At 45.6% G+C, this 25057-nt stretch overlaps 1 protein-coding gene across 1 annotated transcript in view; it reads left to right on the top strand.

Annotated features, from left to right (window-relative positions):
* Positions 1–3642: 3642 nt before the first annotated feature.
* Positions 3643–25057, top strand: part of IRAG2 (inositol 1,4,5-triphosphate receptor associated 2) — a 224946-nt gene continuing 203531 nt past the window's right edge. Inside the window, exons 1-7 of the mRNA XM_038771719.1 lie at positions 3643–3698; positions 6694–7315; positions 9630–9758; positions 13241–13421; positions 19506–19576; positions 20026–20104; positions 24116–24274. Of these exons, the coding sequence (XP_038627647.1) occupies positions 6736–7315; positions 9630–9758; positions 13241–13421; positions 19506–19576; positions 20026–20104; positions 24116–24274 (1199 nt within the window). The 5' untranslated portion in view covers positions 3643–3698; positions 6694–6735. The remainder of the gene's footprint in view (positions 3699–6693; positions 7316–9629; positions 9759–13240; positions 13422–19505; positions 19577–20025; positions 20105–24115; positions 24275–25057) is intronic.

Raw genomic sequence — 25057 nt, 5'->3', positions numbered from 1 at the left:
AAAATAAAATAAGTAGGATAGAAATGTACAAGAAAAATAAATAAATAAATAAATAAATAGAGTAATAAATATGTACAACCATATATACATATATACAGGTGCTGTGGGGAAGGGAAGGAGGTAAGACGGGGGGATGGAGAGGGGGACGAGGGGGAGAGGAAAGAAGGGGCTCAGTCTGGGAAGGCCTCCTGGAGGAGGTGAGCTCTCAGCAGGGCCTTGAAGGGAGGAAGAGAGCTAGCTTGGCGGAGGGGCAGAGGGAGGGCATTCCAGGCCCGGGGGATGACGTGGGCCGGGGGTCGATGGCGGGACAGGCGAGAGCGAGGTACAGTGAGGAGATTAGTGGTGGATGAGCGGAGGGTGCGGGCTGGGCAGTAGAAGGAGAGAAGGGAGGTGAGGTAGGAGGGGGCGAGGTGATGGCCAGCCTTGAAGCCCAGGGTGAGGAGTTTCTGCCTGATGCACAGATTGATCGGTAGCCATTGGAGGTTTTTGAGGAGGGGAGTAATATGTCCAGAGCGTTTCTGGACAAAGATAATCCGGGCAGCAGCATGAAGTATGGATTGAAGTGGAGAGAGACACGAGGATGGGAGATCAGAGAGAAGGCTGGTGCAGTAGTCCAGATGGGATAGGATGAGAGCTTGAATGAGCAGGGTAGCGGTTTGGATGGAGAGGAAAGGGCGGATCTTGGCAATGTTGCGGAGCTGAGACCGGCAGGTTTTGGTGACGGCTTGGATGTGAGGGGTGAATGAGAGAGCGGAGTCGAGGATGACACCAAGGTTGCGGGCTTGTGAGACGGGAAGGATGGTAGTGCCGTCAACAGAGATGGGAAAGTCAGGGAGAGGACAAGGTTTGGGAGGGAAGATAAGGAGCTCAGTCTTCGACATGTTGAGCTTTAGGTGGCGGGCGGACATCCAGATGGAGATGTCCTGAAGGCAGGAGGAGATGCGAGCCTGGAGGGAGGGGGAGAGAGCAGGGGCAGAGATGTAGATCTGGGTGTCATCAGCGTACAGATGATAGTTGAAGCCGTGGGAGCGAATGAGGTCACCAAGGGAGTGAGTGTATATTGAGAACAGAAGGGGACCAAGCACTGAACCTTGGGGAACCCCCACAGTAAGAGGATGGGAGGGGGAGGAGGAGCCTGCAAAAGAGACTGAGAAAGAACGACCGGAGAGATAAGAGGAGAACCAGGAGAGGACGGAGTCTGTGAAGCCAAGGTCAGATAACGTGTGGAGGAGAAGGGGGTGGTCCACAGTGTCAAAGGCAGCTGAGAGGTCGAGGAGGATTAGGACAGAGTATGAGCCGTTGGATTTGGCAAGCAGGAGGTCATTGGTGATCTTTGAGAGCGCAGTTTCCGTGGAATGAAGGGGACGGAAGCCAGACTGGAGGGGGTCGAGGAGAGAGTTGTTGTTGAGGAATTCTAGGCAGCGCGTGTAGACAACTCGTTCAAGGAGTTTGGAAAGGAATGGTAGGAGGGATATGGGACGATAACTAGAAGGTGAGGTGGGGTCAAGAGAGGGGTTTTTTAGGATGGGAGAGACATGGGCATGTTTGAAGGCAGAGGGGAAGGAACCAGTGGAGAGTGAGCGGTTGAAGATGGAAGTTAAGGAGGGGAGAAGGGATGGAGAGAGAGATTTCATAAGATGAGAGGGAATGGGGTCAGAAGCACAGGTGGCCGGAGTAGCACTTGAGAGGAGGGAGGAGAGTTCCTCTGAGGATACCGCTGGGAAGGATGGGAGAGTAGCAGAGAGTGTTGAGAGCCGGGGGGTTGGAGAAATGGGGGGAAGAGACTTTGGGGAGGTCGGACCTGATGGATTTAATTTTGTTAATGAAGTAGGAGGCCAGATCGTTGGGGGTGAGGGAAGGAGGAGGGGGAGGAACCGGGGGCCTGAGAAGGGAGTTGAATGTACGGAAGAGCTGGCGGGGGTGATGGGCATGGGTGTCAATAAGGGAGGAGAAATAGTTTTGTCTGGCAGAAGAGAGGGCTGAGTTAAGGCAGGAAAGGATAAACTTGAAGTGAACGAGGTTGGCATGGTGTTTAGACTTTCGCCAGCAGCGTTCGGCAGCTCGAGCATAAGAGCGAAGGAGGCAGACAGTGGCAGTGATCCAGGGCTGTGGGTTAGTGGTGCGAGAGCGGCGAAGGGAAAGGGGAGCGAGCGAGTCTAGCTGAGTGACCTAAATGACCTGCCCAAAGTCACACAGCTGACAATTGGCGGAGCCGAATTTGAACCCATGACCTCTGACTCCAAAGCCCATGCTCTTTTCCACTGAGCCATGCTGCTTCTCTACTTCTCTGTGCCTCTATTATCCTCCCTTCAAGGCCCTACTGAGAGCTCACCTCCTCCAGGAGGCCTTCCCAGGCTGAGCCCCCTCCTTCCTCTCCCCCTCCTCCCCCTCTCCATCCCCCCAGCCTTACCTCCTTCCCTTCCCCACAGCACTTGTATATATGTATATATGTTTGTACGTATTTATTACTCCATTTATTTATTTTACTTGTACATATCTATTTTATTTATTTTATTTTGTTAATATGTTTTGTTTTGTTCTCTGTCTCCCCCTTCTAGACTGTGAGCCCACTGTTGGGTAGGGACCGTCTCTATATGTTGCCAATTTGTACTTCCCAAGCACTTAGTACAGTGCTCTGCACACAGTAAGTGCTCAATAAATATGATTGATTGATTGATTGATCTGTAAAATGGGGATTAAGACTGTAAGCCCCAAGTGGGACAACCTGCTTACCTTGTATCTACCCCAGTGCTTAGAACAGTGCTTGTCACAAAATAAGCACTTAACAAAATACCATCATTATTATTAATAAATAGGATTGAATGAATGAATAATAATGATGGTAATTTTTAATGGCATTTATTTAGCGCTTACTATGTGCAAAGCACTGTTCAAAGCACTGGCACCGTTCTAAGCGCTCACTACGTGCCAAGCACTGTTCCAAGTGCTGATGAATGAATAAATATGGGGGATACATCCATTGGGAGCAGGGACATGCCAAAACATAAAAATAATCATAATAATGATGCTATCTGTTAAGTGCTTACTAGGTGCCAGGCACTGTAGTAAATGCTGGGGTGGATACAAGCATAGATTGGACAGTCCCTGTCTCACATGGGCTAGCTGAAAGGACAAGGAAGGATGAAGGAGGAAGGAAAACAGGTTCTGAATCCACATTTTACAGATGAGGAAACTGAGGCCCAGAGAAATGAAGTGACTTGCCCAAGGTCACTCAGCAGGCAGGTGGCAGAGCTGGAATTACAACCCAGATCCTCTGAGCTTTTTCTACCAGGCCAGGATGCTTCTCACTGTTATTACTAATCATTATTACGAATTAATATACAATTACAATAAATAATAATACACACTACAGAAAATAAAGGCAAAAGTCAGTATTACAACGATGGTATTTGTTAAGCACTTAGTTGGCCATTAGCAAATTCAGCAAGTGCCTTGTTCCAATAACACACAGGTTTGAAGAATCCACCCTGATGATGCTGCAAAGATAAACACCAATCAGTTCAAAGACCTGCTGTCTTTCCACCTACTCAAAAATCACCTGGGCCCTTTTAGATCTGCTATTTAAGACTTAAACGGAGGTGAGGAGGGTTTGGTCAGTTTTACCGAGTTACTGGCCTTTCTGTCTTAGGAACTGAAGGTTTGGGGTTTCCTAAGGTTGTTCTTGCTTTCTTTTCACTGTAAGTGCAGTTGAGTTGGACATTGAATGAAGAAGGTCATGGTATTTGCTAAAAACAGCTGCATGTTTTTGTTTGACCTGAGCTTCTGTTAAACTTTTCTTAATCTGTGGTCTCTTTCTGAAGTCTACTGCTTTCTTCAAGAGGTTTAAATGTGGCATTGGAAGGTGATAATTGCTAGCTCAGAATGAGAATTGTGGTATCTGTTAAATGCTTACTATGTGCTAAGCACTGGGGTTGACACATGGTAATCATATTGGACAAAGTTCCTTGTCCTAAATGGGGCTTGCACCCTAAGGCGAGGTAGAATTGATGTTGAATCCCCACTTTTCAAATGAGAAAACTGAGACATAAGGAAGTTTAGATCATTATCTGAGAGGCAGAGCTGGGGTTTGAATCCAGGTTCCGTGACTCATTTTACCACCTTTCTAAAAGGGAGGTTTTCTTTCAAAGCCAGTCGGGATGTAAGCAAAGCTTTACTCAGTATTCTCAGCTCTCTTGTTCTTCAGAGGATGAAACTGAGTGTTTTAAGAAGAAGGCCTTCTCAAGAGAACACAAAAGCCTAACATAGCAGGAATGCTAAACATCCATAGACACTTTGAAATTTATTTTCGAGGTCAAAAATTTGCCTCATCTTTCGGGGATCGTTGAATTTCACAAGGTTCGTGGAAACAGGGACAATTTAGGTTCTCTAACTTTAAAATGTCTACTGCCTTTGCTCTTTTTTGAGAGTAATGAATTAATATTTGTGGTGATGCCCCCCAGAAGCTATTAATTATTGCTCTGTGAATCTTGACCAGAGAAACCCCTAATAGGAAACTTCTCTGCCTCTTAAAATAATTATGTATCCATCTATCCTTGGAAGCAAGGACATAAGATTGAGGTGACTTTGAATCTGGAAAGAGAAAGAGCACAGGCCTGGGAATCAGAGGACCTGGGTTCTAATCCCAGTTCTGTCATATGTCTGCTACGCGATCTTGGGCAAGTTGCTTAACCTCTCTGTGCCTCAGTTTCCTCATCCTGTAAAATGGGAACTAAGACTGTGAATCTCACATGGGATATGGACTCTGTTTAACCTGATTAGCTTGTATCTACACCAGTGCTTAGTACAGTGCCTGGCACATAGTAAGCACTTAACAAATGCCTTTTTAAAAAAAAAAAAAAACCTTGGCAGAAGGAGAAGCATACAAATAGGAAGAGATTGAGGTATCTAACGATTTCATCATTTGAATCTAATGAATCGTATTGAGCACTTACTGTGTGCAGAGCACTGTACTAAGTACTTAAGAGAGTACAGCAAAACAATATAACACACATTCCCTGCCCACAATGAGCATACAGGCTAGAGGGAATTTTGATTTAGATTTTCAAACTTATTGAAAGACTACCTACTGAGCACTCCCTAGGGGTGTGATACTGTACTAAGTGGTCAGGCCAAGTTTTAAATGAACACTTTTGTGGGATTTTTTCTACCTTTCATTCATTCAATCGTATTTATTGAGTGCTTACTGTGTGCAGAGCACTGTAGTAAGCGCTTGGGAAGTACAAGTTGGCAACATATAGAGACGGTCCCTACCCAACAGCGGGCTCACAGTCTAGAAGGGGGAGACAGAGTACAAAACATAATAACAAAATAACATAAATAGAATAAATATGTGCAAATAAAATAGAGTAATAAATATGTACAAACATATATTCAGGTGCTGTGGGGAGGGGAAGGCGGGGGGATGTGGAGAGGGAGGAGGGGGAGAGGAAGGAGGGGGCTCAGTGTGGGAAGGCCTCCTGGAGGAGGTGAGCTCTCACTAGGGCTTTGAAGGGAGGAAGAGAGCTAGCTTGGCAGATGTTGGGAGGGAGGGCATTCCAGGCCAGGGGGAGGACATGGGCTGGGGGTCGACGGTGGGACAGGTGAGAACGAGGCCCAGTGAGGAGATTAGCGGCAGGGGAGCGGAGGGTGTGGGCTGGGCTGGAGAAGGAAAGACGGGAGGTGAGGTAGGAGGGGGCGAGGTGATGGACAGCCTTGAAGCCCAGGGTGAGGAGTTTTTGCCTGATGCTTAGGTTGATTGGTAGCCACTGGAGATTTTTGAGAAGGGGAGTAACATGCCCAGAGCGTTTCTGGACAAAGACGATCCGGGCAGTGGTGTGAAGTATGGATTGAAGTGGGGAGAGACCGGAATAATAATGGCATTTGTTAAGTGCTTACTATGTGTGAAGCGCTGGGGGGATACAAGGAGATCAGGTTGTCCCAAGTGGGGCTCACAGTCTTAGTCCCCATTTTCCAGATGAGGTAACTGAGGCACAGAGAAGTTGTGACTTGCCCAAAGTCACACAGCTGACATGGGCAGGAACTGGGATTAGAACCCATGACCTTTGGCTCCCAAGCCCGTGCTCTTTCCACTGAGCCACGCTGCTTCACCTTGAGAAGCAGTGTGGCCTAATGGACAGAGCATGGGCCTAGGAGTCAACAGGGCCTGGGTTCTAATTCTGTCTTTGCCACATGTCTACTGCTGTGTGATCTTGGGCAGGTCACTTCACTTCTCTGGGCTTCAGTTACCTCATCTGGAAAATGGGGATGTGTGAGTCCCATGTTAGAGAAGCAGCGTGGCTCAGTGGAAAGAGCATGCGCTTTGGAGTCAGAGGTCATGGGTTCGAGTCCCAGCTCCGCCACATGTCTGCTGTGTGACCTTGGACAAGTCACTTTACTTCTCGGAGCCTCAGTTAACTCATCTGTAAAATGGGGATGATGACTGCAAGCCCCACGTGGGACAACCTGATCACCTTGTATCCCCCCCTAGCACTTGGAACGGTGCTTTGCATAGTACGCGCTTAACAAATGCCATCATTATTATTATAATTATGTTGGGCGGGGACTTTGTCCAACCTGATTAACTTCTACTTCCCCCAGCTCTTGAACAGTTCTAGGCACATAATAGGTGCTTTATAAAGTACCATAGTTATTATTAATGATTATTAGCATTGTTATCTTCTGTTTGGCCTTCAGAACCAGGCTCTATGTGGTGAGACTCTGGGAGAAGTTTCAACGATGGGGCCTGCAAGAGATGCCGGAAACAAACGGCACAATCCTGTCCAAAGCATCTGCCGGAAACTCCAGATGATTCAGAGGATGAATCCTCCGTCCAGCGCCGTGCTGCTTCCTACCAAAACTCCGTCAGAGAGCGTTGGTCATCCACACGGTGAAAACGCCAAGGACAATCTTGGAGCCACCTTGAGGGTCCCAACCGAGAAGAGCCAACTTGCGGCCAATTACTCAAGCCCCAGGGGTGGTGAGAGATTCTTTGCAAGACCGGGGACGATGTCTCCGAGCCCCACGTGGGTGCCTGGGCTTCGTTCACCTGAGAAGAGCGCAGGCCTTGTCCGTCTCCTCCATTCGGAGGACGTCCTCCAACCAAGACGGGCGCTTCACTGGAACCAGAGCTCTTTGACCCCACGTATCCAGAGAGAAAGACCGCTGGTTTCCTCGGCCCGGCGTCTGTTCTCCGACAGTCCCCCGGAAAGTGACCTACTCACCTCGACCCCTGACTCTAAGGCCTCTCGTGACCGAAGCCACAGTCGTTCTGCTCTCTGGTCTTCAGTGGTGAAGAAGTTGTCTCTGGGAGGAGGAGGTAACGGAGGTTTCTTCTACAGTGTGTGTGGTGACAGATGGTTATTCTCCCCACCCCTCCAAAGCCTTATTCATTCATTCAATCACATTTACTGAATGCTTACTGTGCACAGAGCACTGTACTAAGCGCTTGGGAATTACAAGTCGGCAACATATAGACACGGTCCCTACCCAACAGTGGGCTCACAATCTAGAAGGGGGAGACAGACAACAAAACAAAACATGTAGACAGGTGTCAAAACTGCCAGAATAAATAGAATTACAGCTATATGCACATCAGTAATAAAATAAATAGAAAAGTAAATATGTACAAGTAAAATAGAATAATGAATCTGTACAAATATATACAAGTGCTGTGGGGAGGGGAAGGAGGTAGGGCAGGAGAGGAAAAAGAGGGCTCAGTCTGGCAGACCTCCTCCAAAAGGTCTTCCCTGGCTTAGCCTTCCTTTCCTCTTTTCCCACTTCCTTCTGTGTCTCCCTGACTTGCTCCTTTTATTGATTCTTTTCCCCCCCTACCCCGCAACCCTTCCCAGCCCCACAGCCCTTACATACATATCTGTAATTGATTTATTTATATTGTCTGTCTCCCCCTCTAGACTGTAAACTCACTGTGGACATGGAACGTGTCTGTTTATTGTTCTATTGTACTCTTCCAAGCGCTTAGTACAGTGCTCTGTACACAATAAAAGCTCAATAAATAAGATTGAATCCATGAATGAATAATCCAAAGCGAACATATTGCTTGAAATTCTGGGGTAGGAAATAATAACCATACTTGTTTAAACACTTACTAGGTGTCAACCACTGTTCTAAGTGCTGGGGTGGATTCAAGTTAGTCAGGCTGGACACAATCCCTGTCCCTTTTGTGGTCTAGTGGGTAGAGAGGGCCTGAGAGTCAGAAGGACCTGGGATTTAATCCTGGCTCCACCACTTTTCTGCTGTGTGACCTTGGGAAAGTTGTGCTTCAGTTCCCTCATCTGTAAAATAAGGATTAAGATGAGAAGCAGGGTGAGGACATTTTTTTGATCTTGTTAAACTTAGTGACTTCAGACTTTTCATTGTCAGTGTTCCATTGGTGCAGATCCTGTTCACCCAGGGTACAATTCAAATTCATTTTTGAGCTTAATTCTTTTTTGAAAACAAGTCTGTGTGAGAGCAAATGAGGTACCAGAGCTTTGTAATTAAGTGCAAATTCTTTACCAACACCCTGCCCCTTCCCCTGGAGTATTTGTTTGCTTTTTACACTGGTATGTGCAATTCCCGGGATATTTGTTACTCATTGATTGGGTAGAGGTTATGTGTCTACAAGATTTTCTCCAAACAATGAAATTCTCCAATGCCCTGCTATGGGGCAAGGAAGATTCAGATGCTGGCAGTATCAAATATTTCTTTCTGCATCAGATATTTAAGACATCTATAAGACTGTGTTATTGAGACTTTTTCCTCTTGGCTGGGTCATCACAACACTGTTAAGAAATATTTGGACAGTGTTAACAGCCATTGGAAAACGTTTAGTGCATATTTACTATTCTTTTTATTTTGTTAATGATGTGCATATAGCTTTAATTCTATTCTGACGATTTTGACACCTGTCTCCATGTTTTGTTTTGTTGTCTGTCTCCCCCTTCTAGGCTGTGAGCCCATTATTGGGTAGGGACCGTCTCTATATGTTGCTGACTTGTACTTCCCAAGCGTTTAGTACAGTGCTCTGCACACAGTAAGTGCTCAGTAAATGCGATTGAATGAATGAATGAGCTCGCAGTCTTAATCCTCGTTTTACAAATTAGATCACTGAGGCCCAGAGAAGTGAAGTGACTTCCCCAAGGTCACACAGCAGATGAGTGACAAAGCTGGGATTAGAACCCAGGTCCTTCTGACTCCTGGGCCTTTGCTCTATCCACTGGGCCACACTAATTCTGATCTCCTGACTTCCAATCCTTTGCTCTTTCCAGTTAGCCACGCTGCAAATAAAATAGTCATGGAAATATTCCTTATTCCTCTGTGGACAAATTCTCTGGATATTTTTTTTTCTGCCATCTAAATGCGCCGTGTGTTTTGAAGGCGTCCAATTAAAACCGTCTCCTGAACCTAAGGAAAGTACTTTTTAATGTCAAAAATGTCTGTTGAAGTTCAAGTTTGGACAGGCCCAATATACAACAGCTTCAGGAAAAATGACCACCATAGAACTGTTGCTGAATTAATCAACGACATTTACTGAGCGCTGACTCTTTGTAGAGCCCTTTACTAAGCACTTGGGAGAGTACGATACAACGGGGGTGAAATGTGGAACTTCAAAACGCTTTTTCAATCAACAGGAGGGAAACAAGAAACGGATGATGAGGATGACGACCGTGATGATCCAGGAGAGGCCACGTGTGTCAGCAACATTTGTGAGGAGGAGTTGCTCCTCAATATCTTTTATGCATGTGACCCAGAGCAGAAAGGTAGAATGGGGTTTTCACTCCTTTATATGCGTCCGCTCGAAAGTCGGGGATAACTTTGATTTGGGCAAAGCAAAATTGCATAAGTGGTCCTGCAGACATCTTTGACTGAAGGCACCTGCTTTAAGTTCACCTTAAATGATTACACTTCTTTCTTGTTGATGCTGTTCTGTCAAGAGTAGTAATATGCTTACTAATAATTCTAATAATTATGGTACTTCTTAAGTGCTTACGATGTGTCAAGCAGGGCAGGGAATGAGTCTAATGTTCTATTGTACCCTCCCAAGAGCTTAGTGCAGTGCTCTGCAGACAGTAAGTGCTCAATAAATACAATTAATGAATGAATGAACTGTTCTAAGCGCTGGGGTAGATGCCAGTTAATCAGGTTGGACACAGTCCCTGTTCCACTTGGGGCTCACAGTCTTCATCCCCACTTTACAGATGAGAGAACTGAGGCACAGAGAAGTGAAGTGACTTGTCCAAAGTCGCATAGAAGCATCATGGCTTATTGGAAAGAGCATGGGCTTGGGGGTCAGAAGTCATGGGTTCTAATCCTGGCTCCACAACTTGTCTGCTGTGTGACCTTGGGCTAGCCACTTAACTTTTCTGGGCCTCAGTTGGGGATTATTATTATTATTATTATTAATAATAATAATAATAACAACATTTATTAAGCGCTTACTGTGTGCAAAGCACTGTTCTAAGCACTGGGGAGGTCACAAGGTGATCAGGTTGTACCATGGGAGGCTCCCAGTCTTAATCCCCATTTTACAGATGAGGTACTGAGGCACAGAGAAGTTAAGTGACTTGCCCAAAGTGACACAGCTGACAATTGGCGGAGCCGGGGTTTGAACCCATGACCTCTGACTCCAAAACCCATGCTCTTTCCACTGAGCCACACTGATTAAGATTGTGAGCACTACATGGGGCAACCTGATCACCTTATATCTACCCAGAGCTTAGAACAGTGCTTGGCACATAGTATTTAAGTGCATACTATGTGCCAGGCACTGTACTAAGCACTAGGGTGGATACAAGAAAATCAGGTTGGCCACAGTTCCTGTCCAGCATAGGTAACACACTTTTAATCCCCATTTTACAGATGAGGTAACAGAGTGTTCTCCCAAAGAGTGGCTTAGTGGAAAGAGCACAGGCTTGGGAGTCAATACGTCATGTGTTCTATTCCTGGCTCCACCACTTATCAGCTGTGTGACTTTGGGCAAGTAACTTACCTTCTCTGTGCCTCAGCTGCCTCATCTGTAAAGTGGGGATTAAGACTGTGAACTCCACATGGGACAACCTGATTACCTTGCATCTCCCCCCCAGTGCTTAGAACAGTGCTTGGCACATAGTAAGTACTTACAAAAACCATTATTATTATTATGGTGCTCTGCACACAGTAAGCACTCAATAAATATGATTGAATGAATGATGGGTGTCCCAGTGGCATGAGGGTTAATATAATTATGGTACTGGTTAAGTGCTTAGTATGTGCTTAGTACCATTCTAAACACTGGGGTAGATACAAGTTAATCAGGTTGGTCACAGGCCCTGTCCCACATAGAGTTCACGCTCCTAGTCCCCATTTTATGGATGAGGGAACTGAGGCCCAGAGAAGTGAAGTGATTTGCCCAAAGTCACATAGCAGACATGTGGCGAGGCCAGAATTAGAACCCAGATTCTTTTGACTCCAGACCCAAGCTCTATCCATTAAGCTACTCTACTTCTCACTAGGGTAGGGTAACCTCTCTCCACCGTGGCTAGGCCTTTGGAAGTTGGGACCGAGGGAATGAATAATGGATTGATTCATTCATTCAATCACATTCACTGAGTGCTTATGGTGTACAGAGCACTGTACTAAGAGCTTGGGAAGTAGAAGTTGGCAACATATAGAGACTGTCCCTACCCAACAGTGGGTTCACAGTCTACAAGGGGGAGACAGACAACAAAACATATTAACAAAATAAAATAAATAGAATAAATATGTACAAGTAAAATAGAGTAATAAATATGTACAAACATGTATACAGGATGCCTCACTTGGTTGTCAGTTGATTTTTTTTTTCCCCTGGGTTGGAGAAGGGTCTGATGGGAGTCTCAGTGCCATCTGTGGAGAGGGGGGTGAAGCGATGTGTTTGGATAATAGAGGATTTGGTCGATGACTCACAAGAACCCCAGTAATCAAGTCCTTCGTGGGCTGGAGGAACACTCTCAGTCCTCCTAGAACATAACAGTTGGGCTCTTGAGGACTTTCTGTGTTGAGGAAAATGCGCTAGCGTGAACATGCTCACCGTAACAGACGCCAAGGGCCTGTGCCCAGCCACTTCCCCCAACATGGTGTCCTGTTCGATCCCGGCAGACGTGTGGGGTTGGAAGAATGTTCCCCACTTCCCTCACACCCTTCCAACTGAAGCATGTGTTCTGGAAGAACTGAGCGGGCTCTAGTTGTTTCTGTTACTATTTCCCATTCCCATAATTTCAGGATGATTCTCTGCTCTCCCAGACCATATGTCATCTCTCAGGAGTGTGGGAATAACTAATCAAGAATCTTAACCTTTAAATGTTTTTTCAGACTTCCTTCCTGCCGTCCCCTTCTCCCTACCCCCACCACCTAACACAATTTTTTTTTTCTGTGGGTGCCTTCAAAGCCCAGGACCCTGATCGATATCCGTAACTCTGATCTATTTCCCGTCAAGAATATTTCCTCTAGACTGCAAGCTAGTCTCTAGACTATAAGCTCATGTGGGAAGGGAATGTCACTGTTTATTGTTGTGCTGTACTTTCCCAAGCGTGTAGTACAGTAAAGAGAAGTAGTGTGGCTCAGTGGAAAGAGCCTGGGCTTTGGAGTCAGACATCATGGGTTCAAATCCTGCCTCCGCCAATTGTCAGCTGTGTGACTTTGGACAAGTCACTTCACTTCTCTGTGCCTCAGTTCCCTCATCTGTAAAATGGTGATTAAGACTGCAAGCCCCCTGTGGGACAACCTGATCACCTTGTAACCTCCCCAGTGTTTAGAACAGTGCTTTGCACATAGTAAGCACTTAATAAATGCCATCATTTTTATTACTATTACCTGCACACAGTAAGCATTCAGTAAGTACAATTGAGTGAATGCACGAATGAATGTCAAGATACCAGGTAGTAAGCTCCTTGAGGACAAAGATCATAATTCCTAACTAATAATAATTATGGTATTTGTTAAGCACTATGTGGCAAGCATTGTCCTAAGCGCTGGGGAAGGTACAAGCTAATCAGGTTGGACACAGTCCCCGTCCCACATGGGGCTCACACTCCTAATCCCCATTTTACAGATGAGGTAACGGAGGCTCAGAGAAATGAAATGATAATGTACCCAAAGTCACATGGCAGACAAGCAGCAGAACCTGGATTAGAAACCCAGGTTTTGGGGTTTTTTTTACTCCCAGGCTTGTGTTCTATCCACTAGGACCACGCTGACCATCTGATCTTTGTCTCCTCTTCTCCAGGGAAAGTGGCCGTGACGGTAATAGTAGATTATCTGAGGCTCACCACCAGTCGGGCTACAGAGGACAGTGGCCTTGAAGAGTTACGGAATATGCTTGACCCTGACAAGGAGGACATTGTTGTAGACCTGGACACTTACTATGCAATAATGAAACAGTGGATAGCAGACTGTAGGAGCAAATGGTAATTCAAATCCCCTTCCTTCGTTGGTAATTATAATTGTAATGAGAAGCAGCGTGGCCTAGTGGAAAGAGCATGGGCCTGTGAATCAGAGAACTTGGGTTCTCATACTGGCTCTGCTGCGTGCCTGCTGTGGGAATTTGGGCAAGTCGCTTCACTTCTCTGGGCCTCAGTTATCTCATTTGCAAAATGGAGATGAAGACTGTGAGCCCCATGTGGGACAGGGACTGTGTCCAACCTGATTATCCTGAGTCTTCCCCAGCGCTTAGAACAGTGCTTGGCCCATTGTAAGTACTTAACAAATACCACAATTATTATTATTATTGTACTTAATAATAATAATTGTGGCTTTTAAGTGCTTATTATGTACCAAGCACTGTTCCAAGCACTGGGGCAGATACAAGTTAATTGGGTTGGACACAGCCCTTTTCCACATGGGGCTCAATCTTCATCTCCATTTTACAGATGAGATAATTTAGGCCCAGAGAATGATGATGGCATTTAAGTGCTTATTATGTGCAAAGCGCTGTTCTAAGCACTGGGGAGGATACAAGGTGATCAGGTTGTCCCACATGGGGCTCACAGTCTTAATCCCCATTTTACAGATGAGGTAATCAGATGAGGTAACTGATAATAATTATGGTACTGGTTAAGTGCTTAGTATGTGCTAAGTACCGTTCTAAGCACTGGGGTAGATACAAGTTAATCAGGTGGGACACAGGCCCTATCCCACACAGAGGTCACACTCTTAGTCCCCATTTTATGGATGAGGGAACTGAGGCCCAGTGAAGTGATTTGCCCAAAGTCACATAGCAGACATGTGGCGAAGCCAGAATTAGAACCAAGGTTTTTCTGACTCCTAGGCCCGGGCTCTAGGGTAATCTCTCTCCACCGTGGCTAGGCTCACAGTCATAATCCCCATTTTACAGATGAGATAACTGAGGCACAGCGAAGTAAAACAGCTTGCCCAAGGTCACATAACAGCCAAGGGGCAGAGGCGGGATTAGAACCCACGTCCTCTGACTCCCGAATCACGCTGCTTCTCAAGCTAATTAGGTCAGACACAGAGCGTGTCCCGTATTGGACTCCTGGTATAAGTAGTGGGGAAAAATGGCATCCAACCCCCATTTTAGAGATGAGGAGACTGAGGCACAGAAAGCGACTCACCCAAGGTCACATAGCAAACTCAGCTCACTGTGGGAAGGCAACAGGTCTACCAACTCTGTTGTATTCATTCAATTGTATTGAGTGCTTACTGTGTGCAGAGCACTGTACTAAGAGCTTGGGAAGTACAAGTTGGCAACATATAGAGACGGTCCCTACCCAACAGTGGGCTCACAGTCTAGAAGGGGGAGCCAGAAAACAAAACATATTAACAAAATAATGAGAGTATATTGTACTCTCCCAAGTGCTTAGTGCGGTGCTCTGCACCGAGTATGCACTCAGTAACTGTGATTGAACAGAGTCGGGATGAGAACCAAGGTTATCTGGCTCTCAGGTGTCTGCCACATGTCTGCTGTGTGACTTTGGGCAAGTCACTTCACTTCTCTGAGCCTGTTACCTCATCTGGTAAATGGGCTTGGCACAAAGTAAATGCTTAACAAGTACTATTATTATTATTACTGTGCTTTTTCCACAGGGCTATGTGTGTCTTTTGCAGAAACAGTAGTAGCTTGAGAAACAGCATGGCTTAGTGGAAAGAGTCCAGACTTGGAAGTCAGAGGTCATGACTTCTAACCTCTGTTCTACCACCTATCAACTGTGTGACTTTGGGAAAGTCACTTACAATCTCTGTGCCTGTTACCTCATCAGTAATAATCTGGATTAAGAGTGTTAAGCCCCACATGGGACATCCTGATTACCTTGTATCTACCCCAGCGCTTAGAACAGTGCTTGGCACATAGTAAGCGCTTAACAAATACCATCATTATTATTTTTATCAATAGTATGGGTATGATGCCTCAGTACTAATCAATCATATTTATATAGCACTTACTGTATGCAGAGCACCATACTAAGTGCTTGGGAAGCACTTAGAGAAGCAGCGTGGCTCAGTGGAAAGAGCCCAGGCTTTGGAGTCAGAGGTCATGGGTTCAAATCCAGGCTCCACCAATTGTCAGCTGTGTGACTTTGAGCAAGTCACTTAACTTCTCTGGGCCTCAGTTACCTCATATGTACAAGGGGGATCGTCCCCCTCTCCATCCCCCCCATCTTGCCTCCTTCCCTTCCTCACAGCACCTGTATATATGTATATATGTTTGTACATATTTATTACTCTATTTATTTTACTTGTTACCTATCTATTCTATTTATTTTATTTTGTTAGTATGTTTGGTTTTGTTCTCTGTCTCCCCCTTCTAGACTGTGAGCCCACTGTTGGGTAGGGACTGTCTCTATATGTTGCCAGCTTGTACTTCCCAAGCGCTTAGTATAGTGCTCTGCACACAGTAAGCGCTCAATAAATACGATTGATTGATTGACTGTGAGCCCCCTGTGGGACAACCTGATCACCTTGTAACCTCCCCAGTGCTTAGAACAGTGCTTTGCACGTAATAAGCGCTCAATAAATGCCATCAGTATTATATTATTGGGAGAGTAAAACAAAACAGAGTTGGTGGACTCGTTATGGGCAGGGAAAAAGCTTGCAATCCAGAAGGGGAGGCAGCCATTAATATGAAGAAATATATTTTGGATATGGATATCAGTTCTGTAGGGTGGAGGGAGGAGTGAATAAAGGGTGGAAAATCCAAGGCAAGGGTGATGCAGAACGGAGTGGGAGAAGAGGAGAGCTTAGTCAGGGAAGGCCTCTTAGAGGAGATGGGCCTTTAATAAGGCTTTGAAGGCAGGGAGAGTGTTCCAAACCAGAGGTAAGTCATGAGCCAGAGGTTGGTGATGAGATCCAGCTACAGAGAGTAGGTTGGCATTGGAGGAGCAAATTGTGTGGGCAGGGTTGTCGTAAGAGCAGGGATGTGAGATAAGAGGGGGTGAGGTTATTGACTGCTTTAAAGGAGTTTCTGTTTGATGCGGAGGTGGATGGGCAACCACTGGAGGTTCTTGAGGGGTAGTGAAACATGGCCTGAACGTTTTGATAAGAAAAACGATCCAGGCAGCAGAATGAAGTATGGAGTGGAGCTGGGAGGTCAGCGAGGAGGCTGCTGTAGTAATAATAATAATAATAATGATGGCATTTATTAAGTGCTTTCTGTGTGCAAAGTACTGTTCTAAGCTCTGGGGAGGTTACAAGGTGATCAGGTTGTCCCACAGGAGGCTCACACTCTAAATCTCCATTTTACAGATGAGGGAACTGAGGCACAGAGAAGTTGTGCTTGCCCAAGGTCACACAGTTGGCAGAGCCGGGATTTAAACCCGTGACCTCTGACTCCAAAGCCCGGGCTCTTTCCACTGAGCATAGGATAAGTGCTTGGAGTAACATGGTAGCAACTTGGATGGAGAGGAAAGGGTGGATTTTAGCGATGTCATAAAGGTGGAACCTGCCTGGGCTGGGAAGCCAGAGGACCTGGGTTCTAATCCTGGCTCTGCTCGATGCCTGATGAGTGACCTTGGGCCTCCATTTCTTCATCTGCAAAATGGGGATTCGATACCTGTTGTCCCTTCCACAGGCTGGGAGCCTCATGTGGGATGGGGACTCTGTCTGACCTGATTAACCTGTACTTGTACTGAGAAGCAGCATATCTGAGTGGCTAGAGCTCAAACCTGGGAGTCAGAAGTTCATGGGTTCAAATCCCGGGTCCACCACTTATCTGCTTTATGGCCTTGGGCAGGTCACTTCACTTCTCTGGGCCTCAGTTCCCTCATCTGTAAAATGAGGATTGAGACTATGGGACAGGGACTGTGTCCAACCCGATTTGTTTTATCCACCCAGGAGCCAGGCACATAGTAAGCACTTAACAAACACCACTATTATTATTATTACTGTAACCTACCCCAACACTTAGTAGAGTGCTTGGCACAGGGAAAGTACTTCACAAATGGCACAATTACTGAAATTATTTTTTTTTTTTAGTAAGTGCTCCTCATGTCCCTCCCTCCCACCCCTTCTCCCTCCCTTCCTGAGTGCTCAGACGGGCTCTGCTGCCATTCTCCAGCCCCTCACCCAATCTTGGGCCCCACTCCCACCTCTTTCGGGGTCTCTTTCTTCTCCTCCCCTCCTCCTCTTCCCTCGGGCCTTTCTCAAGGCAACAGGAAGTGGACAGGGGAAACAGGAGGTGAAATTCAACTTGGCTAGAGATGGGACTGTAACGGCTCCGGTGAGAGATTCAGTGTGGCAAAGGGGTGGGGAGTGTGAAACTATTAGCTAAAACGAAAGTGTTGGGTGATCTGTTTTTTCCCAAAAGTGGTACCCACCCCCAACTCCATTAATGGCAAGGGAACCTCTCTATCTATAATTGTTTTTATTTATGTTGATGCTATTGATGCCTATTTGTTTAGTTGTCTGTCTCCCCCCACCTTTTATGGTCTCCCCCCACCTTTTAGACTGTGAGCCCGTTGTTCGGTAGGGATTGTCTCTGTTGCCAAATTGCATTTTCCAAGTTTCTCAGTACAATGCTCTGCACATAGGTTCTCAATAAATACGATTGAATGAAATGAATGAATATAATGGTAATAATTGTGGTATTTAAGTGCTTATTACGTTCTCAGCACTGGGTTAGATACAAGGTAGTCCCTCTCCCACATTAGGGGCTCACAGTCTCAATCCCCATTTTACAGTTGAGGTAACTGAGGGCCAGAGAAGTGAAGTGACTTGACCAAGGTCATGCAGCAAGCAAGGGGCAGGGCTGGGATTAGAACCCATTCATTCATTCAATCATATTTATTGAGTGCTTACTGTGGGCAGAGTACTGTACTAAGTGCTTGGGAAGTACAAGTCAGCAACATATAGAGATGGTCCCTACCCAACAACGGGCTCATAGTCTAGAAGGGGGAGACAGGCAACAAAACTTGTAGTCAGGTATCAAAACATGTCTACCTGGGAGACCTTCTGATGCCCAGGCTCTAGCCATTACAGCATGCTGCTTCTCTGCTCTGCTGTTCTATTTGAACCAAAAAGCAATCTGGAAAGGTTGATTCCACCTCACTACTCCATTCATTCATTCAATCGTATTTAGTGAGCACTTACTGTGTGCAAAGCATTCATTCATTCAATCATATTTATTGAGCGCTTACTGTGTGCAGAGCACTGTACTAAGTGATTGGGGACTACAATTTGGTAACATATAGAGACGGTCCCTACCCAGCAATGGGCTCACAGTCTAGAAAGGGGAGACAGACAACAAAACAAAACATGTGGACGGGTGTCAAGTCATCAGAACAAATAGATTTAAAGCTAAATGCACATCATTAACAAAATAAATAGAATAGTAAATATGTACAAGTAAAATAGAGTAATAAATCTGTACAAACATATATACAGGTGCTGTGGGGAGGGGAAGGAGGTAGGGTGGGGGAGATGGGGAGGAGGAGAGGAAAAAGGGGGCTCAGTTTGGGAAGGCCTCTTGGAGGAGGTGAGCTCTCAGTAGGGTTTTGAAGGGAGGAAGAGAGCCAGCTTGGCAGATGTGTGGAGGGAGGGCATTCCAGGCCAGGGGGAAGAGGTGGGCAGGGGGTCGACAGCGAGATGGGTGAGAACAAGGCCCAGTGAGGAGGTTAGCGGTGGCAGAGGAGTGGAGGGTGTGGGCTGGGCTGGAGAAAGAGAGAAGGGAGGTAAGGTAGGAGGGGGTGAGGTGATGGAGAGACTTGAAGCAGAGAGTGAGGAGTTTTTGCTTGATGTGTAGGTTGACAGGCAGCCACTGGAGACTTTTGAGGAGGGGAGTAACATAAGCACTGTACTAAGTGCTTGGAGGAGTGCAATAGAACAATATATAGACATGTTCCCCATCCACAACAAGCTTACAGTCTAGAGGGGGAGATAGACATTAAGAGAAATAATAGCAATAATAATAATAAATGGGATTGATCGAGCAGCTACTGCATGCAGAGCACTGTGCTAAGCTCATGGGGAAATACAATGGAGTAAGTAAACATGATTCCCACCATCAAGGAGATTACAATTTTATGTTGGTCTTGCTACAGGGGAGAAGACGACTGTCAACCAACTGCGGGGGAAAGCTCTGTTTTCAAGGTACAGGAGAGCCAGAAAGCAGGTGTGTGTCCGTCCATCTGTCCAGACAGATCACACCCGCCCTCCACCCTCTCAGCCAACACCTCGTGGGGTAAAAGTGCCTCTATCGATTAATCAATCAGTGGTATTTATCAAGCATTTTCCGTGTGCAGAGCACTCATTCATTCACTCAGTCGTATTGAGTAGTTACTGTGTGAAGAACCCTGTACTAAGCACTTGGGAGAGTACAATATAACAAACAGACTCATTCCCTGCACACAGAGATCTTACAGTCTGGAGGGGGAGACTGATATTAATAGAAATAAATAAATGAAGAAGAAAGGGAGCAAGTCAGGGCAATGCAGAAGGGAGTGGGAAAAGAGAAAAGGGGAGGGGGTACATTGTACTAAGCACTTGGGACAGTACGCTAGAACAGAGTTGGGAGATACATTCCCTGTTGACGAGGAGCCGACAGTATCATGTGTGTTTCAGGACAGAGGACTGCAAGTAAAACGAATGCGACAGTGAGGAGCTTTGAGGCTTTAGGAGGAGACCCATCAAAATGCGACTTGTAAGTGACTTCTTGTCCTCTTTGTGTTCACTCCATATTTTCATGGGGCAGATGAAAATGTGAGGGCACAGCTAGTGGTCGTCTAGACCTTGCTGCCGTTTTCCCACAGCAGTTGGACTGATGATAATCATATTCATTCAATCATATTTGTTGAATGCTTACTGTTTAGAGCACTGTACTACACTCTTGGAAAGTACAATTCAGCAATAGACACAATCCCCGTCCACATCAGGCTTACAGTCTAGAAGGGGGGAGATGGACATCAAAACAAGTTAACAGGTATCAATATAAATAAATTAAATTATAGATTTATACATATAACCAACCACTGGACTAATTTCTGGGGGAAGGTACAAGAAGATATTCCAAGAGGCATCTTTTGTGGTATCAAGAGGACTTTGCAATCTGTCATATCCTGTGTCTTCACCCAGAGTTTTGGCCAGACTGTTATTATTATCAATAATAATAATAATAACAATAATACTAATTTTGGTATTTAAGTGCTTACTATGTGCAAAGCACTGTTCTAAGTGCTGGGGGGGATACAAGGTGATCAGGCTGTCCCACGTCAGCCTCAGTCTTAATCCCCATTTTACAGATGAGGGAACTGAGGCACAGAGAAGTGAAGTGACTTGCCCAAAGTCACACAGCTGACAATTGGCGGAGCTGGGATTTGAACCCATGACCTTTGACTCCAAAGCCCAGGCTCTTTCCACTGAGCCATGCTGCTTCTCTAAGGGATTTGGAGAAATGTTTGTCTCGTTCTGGGCAGGGAATGTGTCCTTTATTTTGTATTGTAATCAATCAATCAATCATATTGAGCACTTACTGTGTGCAGAGCACTGTACTAAGCACTTGGGAAGTACAAGTTGGCAACATATAGAGACAGTCCCTACCTAACAGTGGGCTCACAGTCTAGAAGGGGGAGACGGAGAACAAAACCAAACATATTAACAAAATAAAATAAATAGAGTAATAAATATGTACAAACATATATACAGGTACTGTATTGTACTCTCCCAAGCACTTAGTTCAGGGCTCTACACATAGTAAGCACTCAATAAATACAATTGATTGAGTGGAGAAGCAGCATGGTTTAGTAGCTAGAGCATGGGCCTGGGAATCCAAAGGTCATGTGTTCTAATCTTGCTCGGCCACTTGTCTGTTGTATGACCTTAGGAAAGTCACTTCCCTTCTCTTCAGTTCCCTCATCTGTTAAAAAAAAATGGGGATTAAGACAGCCCCACATGGGGCAGGGATTGTGCCCAACTCAATTTGCTTGTTTCCACCGCAGTGCTTAGTGCAATGCTTGGCACAGACTAGGCTCTTAGCAAATACCATCACCGTTATTTTATTGTTTTTGATTGATTTGTCCCACAGTGCTAGCCTGATGGATTTGGCTGGACTTGTTGCCAGAGAAACCGCTTACCTTCATGCACAGGGCATTGCAATGGGTGAATGCTACCCCAGACTCAATCAATCAATCAATCAATCGCATTTATTGAGCGCTTACTGTGTTCAGAGCACTGTGCAGAGCATTCGCCCTTTAACTCCAACTTCTTGGAGAATGGAGTCCCCCACCTCCTAGTCCAGTTTTCAAAGCGTGATCTCTCTCTCATCCTAGTCAGCCAGAGACACTCAGAGCTAACAGACTGGAGAATATCTTTGCTAAGTAGATGCAAATATCGAGGGCTAATTTTGAAATAAGTTTTCACACCTCTGTTCAAGCAAGTCAAAATACTTCCCAAGTGGCAAGGTGGGTGGAGGGAGGTGCTTAAACCCTGGCAGAACTGGGCACGGAGATGGCAAATACTGTAATTAATATTGGCATTGAATTTCAAATAGGATTAAAGTGGGGAGGGGATATTATGAGAATGGTTTTAAGCCCTTGTGTGCTAAGGGATGGAAAAATAAAGGAAATCAGACTGGACACAGTCCCTGTCCCTCATGAGACTCTCAGTAGTAATAATAATAATAATAATGATGCTTACTATATGCCAGGCACTGTACAGAGCCCTGAGGTAGCTATAAGATAATTGGGTTAAACACAATCTGTGTCCCACATAGGGCTCACAGTCTCAATCCTCATTTTACAGATGAGGTCACTGAGGCACAGATAAATTAGGTGACGTGCCCAAAGTCACAAGGCAGACAAATGACAGAGTCATGATCTGAGCCCCCCTCCTTCCTCTCCTCCTCCACCCCCTCCTTCCTGCCTTACCTCCTTCCCCTCCCCACAGCACCTGTATTCATTCATTCATTCAATTGTATTTATTGAGCACTTACTGTGTGTAGAGCACTGTACTAAGCGCTTGGGAAGTACAAGTTGGCAACATATAGAGACGGTCCCTACCCAACAGCCCAACAGCGGGCTCACAGTCTAGAAGGGGGAGACCGAGAACAAAACAAAACATATTAACAAAATAAAATAGAATAAATATGTACAAATAAAATAGCGTAATAACTACGTACAAACATATATACAGTATATAGTACTGTAATATATTTATTATTCTATTTATTACTCTGTATATACAGTATATACCTGTATATATGTTTGTACGTATTTATTACTCTATTTTATTTGCACATATTTATTCTATTTATTTTATTTTGTTAATATGTTCTCTGTCTCCCCCTTCTAGACTGTGAGCCCGCTGTTGGGTAGGGACCCTCTCTATATGTTGCCAACTTGTACTTTCCAAGTGCTTAGTACAGTGCTCTGCACACAGTAAGTGCTCAATAAATCATCATCATCATCAATCATATTTATTGAGCGCTTACTGTGTGCAGAGCACTGTACTAAGCGCTTGGGAAGTACATGGTCTATACACTAGGCTTTGGTGACCTAACATGGAGAGAGAAGTATTTTTATTCCCATTTTACAGATGAGAAAACTGAGGCACAGAGAGGCTAAGGGACCTGAGGTCACGCAGCGGGCCAATGGCAGATCGGGGACTAGACTCTGGGTCTCCTGCACAATCAATCGGTGGCATTTATTGACCTCTTACTGTGTGCAGAGCACTGTACTAAGCGTTTGAGAGAGTACAAGTCAATCAATGGAATTTATTGAGCTCTTACTGTGTGCAGAGCACTGTATTAAGCACTTGGAAGAGTATAATTCACTCAACGGTATTGAGCTCTTAGTGTGCAAAGGACTGTACTAAACACTTAGGAGAGTACAATTATGAGAAGCAGCATGGCCTAGTGGCAAGAGCCCAGGCTTGGGAGTCTGAGATTGTGGGTTCTAATCCCAGCTCCGCCACTTGTCAGCTGTGTGAACTTGGGCAAGCCACTTATCTTCTCTGGGCCTCAGTTCCCTCATCTGTAAAATGGGGATGAAGGTTGTGAGCCCCACGTGGGACAACCTGATTACCTTGTTGTAATAATAATAATGGCATTTATTAAGTGCTCATTATGTACAAAGCACTGTTCTAAGCACTGGGGAGGTTACGAGGTGATCAGGTTGTCCCACGGGGGGCTCACAGTCTTAATCCGCATTTTACAGATGAGGTAACTGAGGCCCAGAGAAGTGAAGTGACTTGCCCAAAGTCACACAACTGACAATTGGCGGAGCTGGTATTTGAACCCATGGCTCTGACTCCAAAGCCCGTTATCTTTCGACTGAGCCGTGCTGCTTCTCCCCCAGTGCTTAGCACATAGTAAGCACTTAACAAATACCATTATTATTGTCATTACAATTCACACAATCAATGGTATTTACTGAGCTCTTCCTGCGTACAAATCATTGCACTAAGCTCTTGGGAGAGCCCAACATGCCAGGGTGGGTAGACTAGTTCCCTGCCCACAAGGAGCTTGCAGTCAAAAGGCTCTTGGCTCCCCTCATGTTCTGCCCTGGCCATGGCTGGATTAACCCTCTCTTGGGAGGGAAAGGACCAGAGAGGATTCGTTCTCCGGACTGGGAGCGGCGGGCGTGAGGGTTTGTAGGGTTTAAGGAGCCAAAGAGCCGAATGAGATGAAACCATTGTCCGGCTCTTTCCTCGGTGACAGGGAGACCTCCGACTTAATTACGTGCATGGCCGACCTGCAGTTCAATAAGCAGAAGTTGCAGGAGGAAAACGGCAAGTTCAAATTGGCGTTGGAGGCCATGGAAGAAGCCAATCACAAGCTGGGAGAGGATTGTGAGCAGCTGCGAAATCAGATGAAGAGGTAATGATAATAAGGATGGTATTTAAGCCCACTGTTGGGTAGGGACTGTCTCTATATGTTGCCAACTTGTACTTCCCAGGCGCTTAGTACAGTGCTCTGCACACAGTAAGCGCTCAAGAAATACGATTGATTGATTTAAGTGCTTACTGTGTGTCAAGCACCATTCTAAGTGCTGGGGTAGATAGAAGGTAATCAGGCTGTTTTACATGGGGCTCACAGTCTTAATCCCCATTTAACAGATGAGGGAACTGAGGCACAGAGAAGTGAAGTGACTCACGCAAGGTCAGATAGCAGACAAAGTGGCGGAGCCAGGTCTTTGTAACTCCCAGGCCAACGGATCATTGCCTCCTGGGTGTAGGGCACTGTACTGAGGATCTGTACTGTACTGAGAAGCAGCATGGCTCAATGGAAAGAGCCCGGGCTCTGGAGTCAGAGGTCATGGGTTCAAATCCCGGCTCCGCCAATTGTCAGCTGTGTGACTTTGGGCAAGGCACTTAACTTGTCTGTGCCTCAGGTCTCTCATCTGTAAAATGGGGATTAAAACTGTGAGCCCCACGTGGGACAACCTGATCACCTTGTAACCTCCCCAGCTCTTAGAACAGTGCTTTGCACATAGTAAGCACTTAATAAATGCTATTATTATTATTATTATTATTATTATTATTATTATTATTATTATTATCTGCAAGAGCACTGCAGAAGTGGAATCCACACACTCAGCCCTCAGGGACTCTTCTGGAATCTTCAGCTGGCTCTGTGGACTGATGTCACTGACTCCTCTCC

Source organism: Tachyglossus aculeatus, chromosome 2, assembly GCF_015852505.1.
Source record: "Tachyglossus aculeatus isolate mTacAcu1 chromosome 2, mTacAcu1.pri, whole genome shotgun sequence".
Lineage (NCBI taxonomy): Eukaryota > Metazoa > Chordata > Mammalia > Monotremata > Tachyglossidae > Tachyglossus > Tachyglossus aculeatus.
Note: the sequence above shows the minus strand (reverse complement) of the source record. Positions and strands in the feature narration are given on the sequence as shown.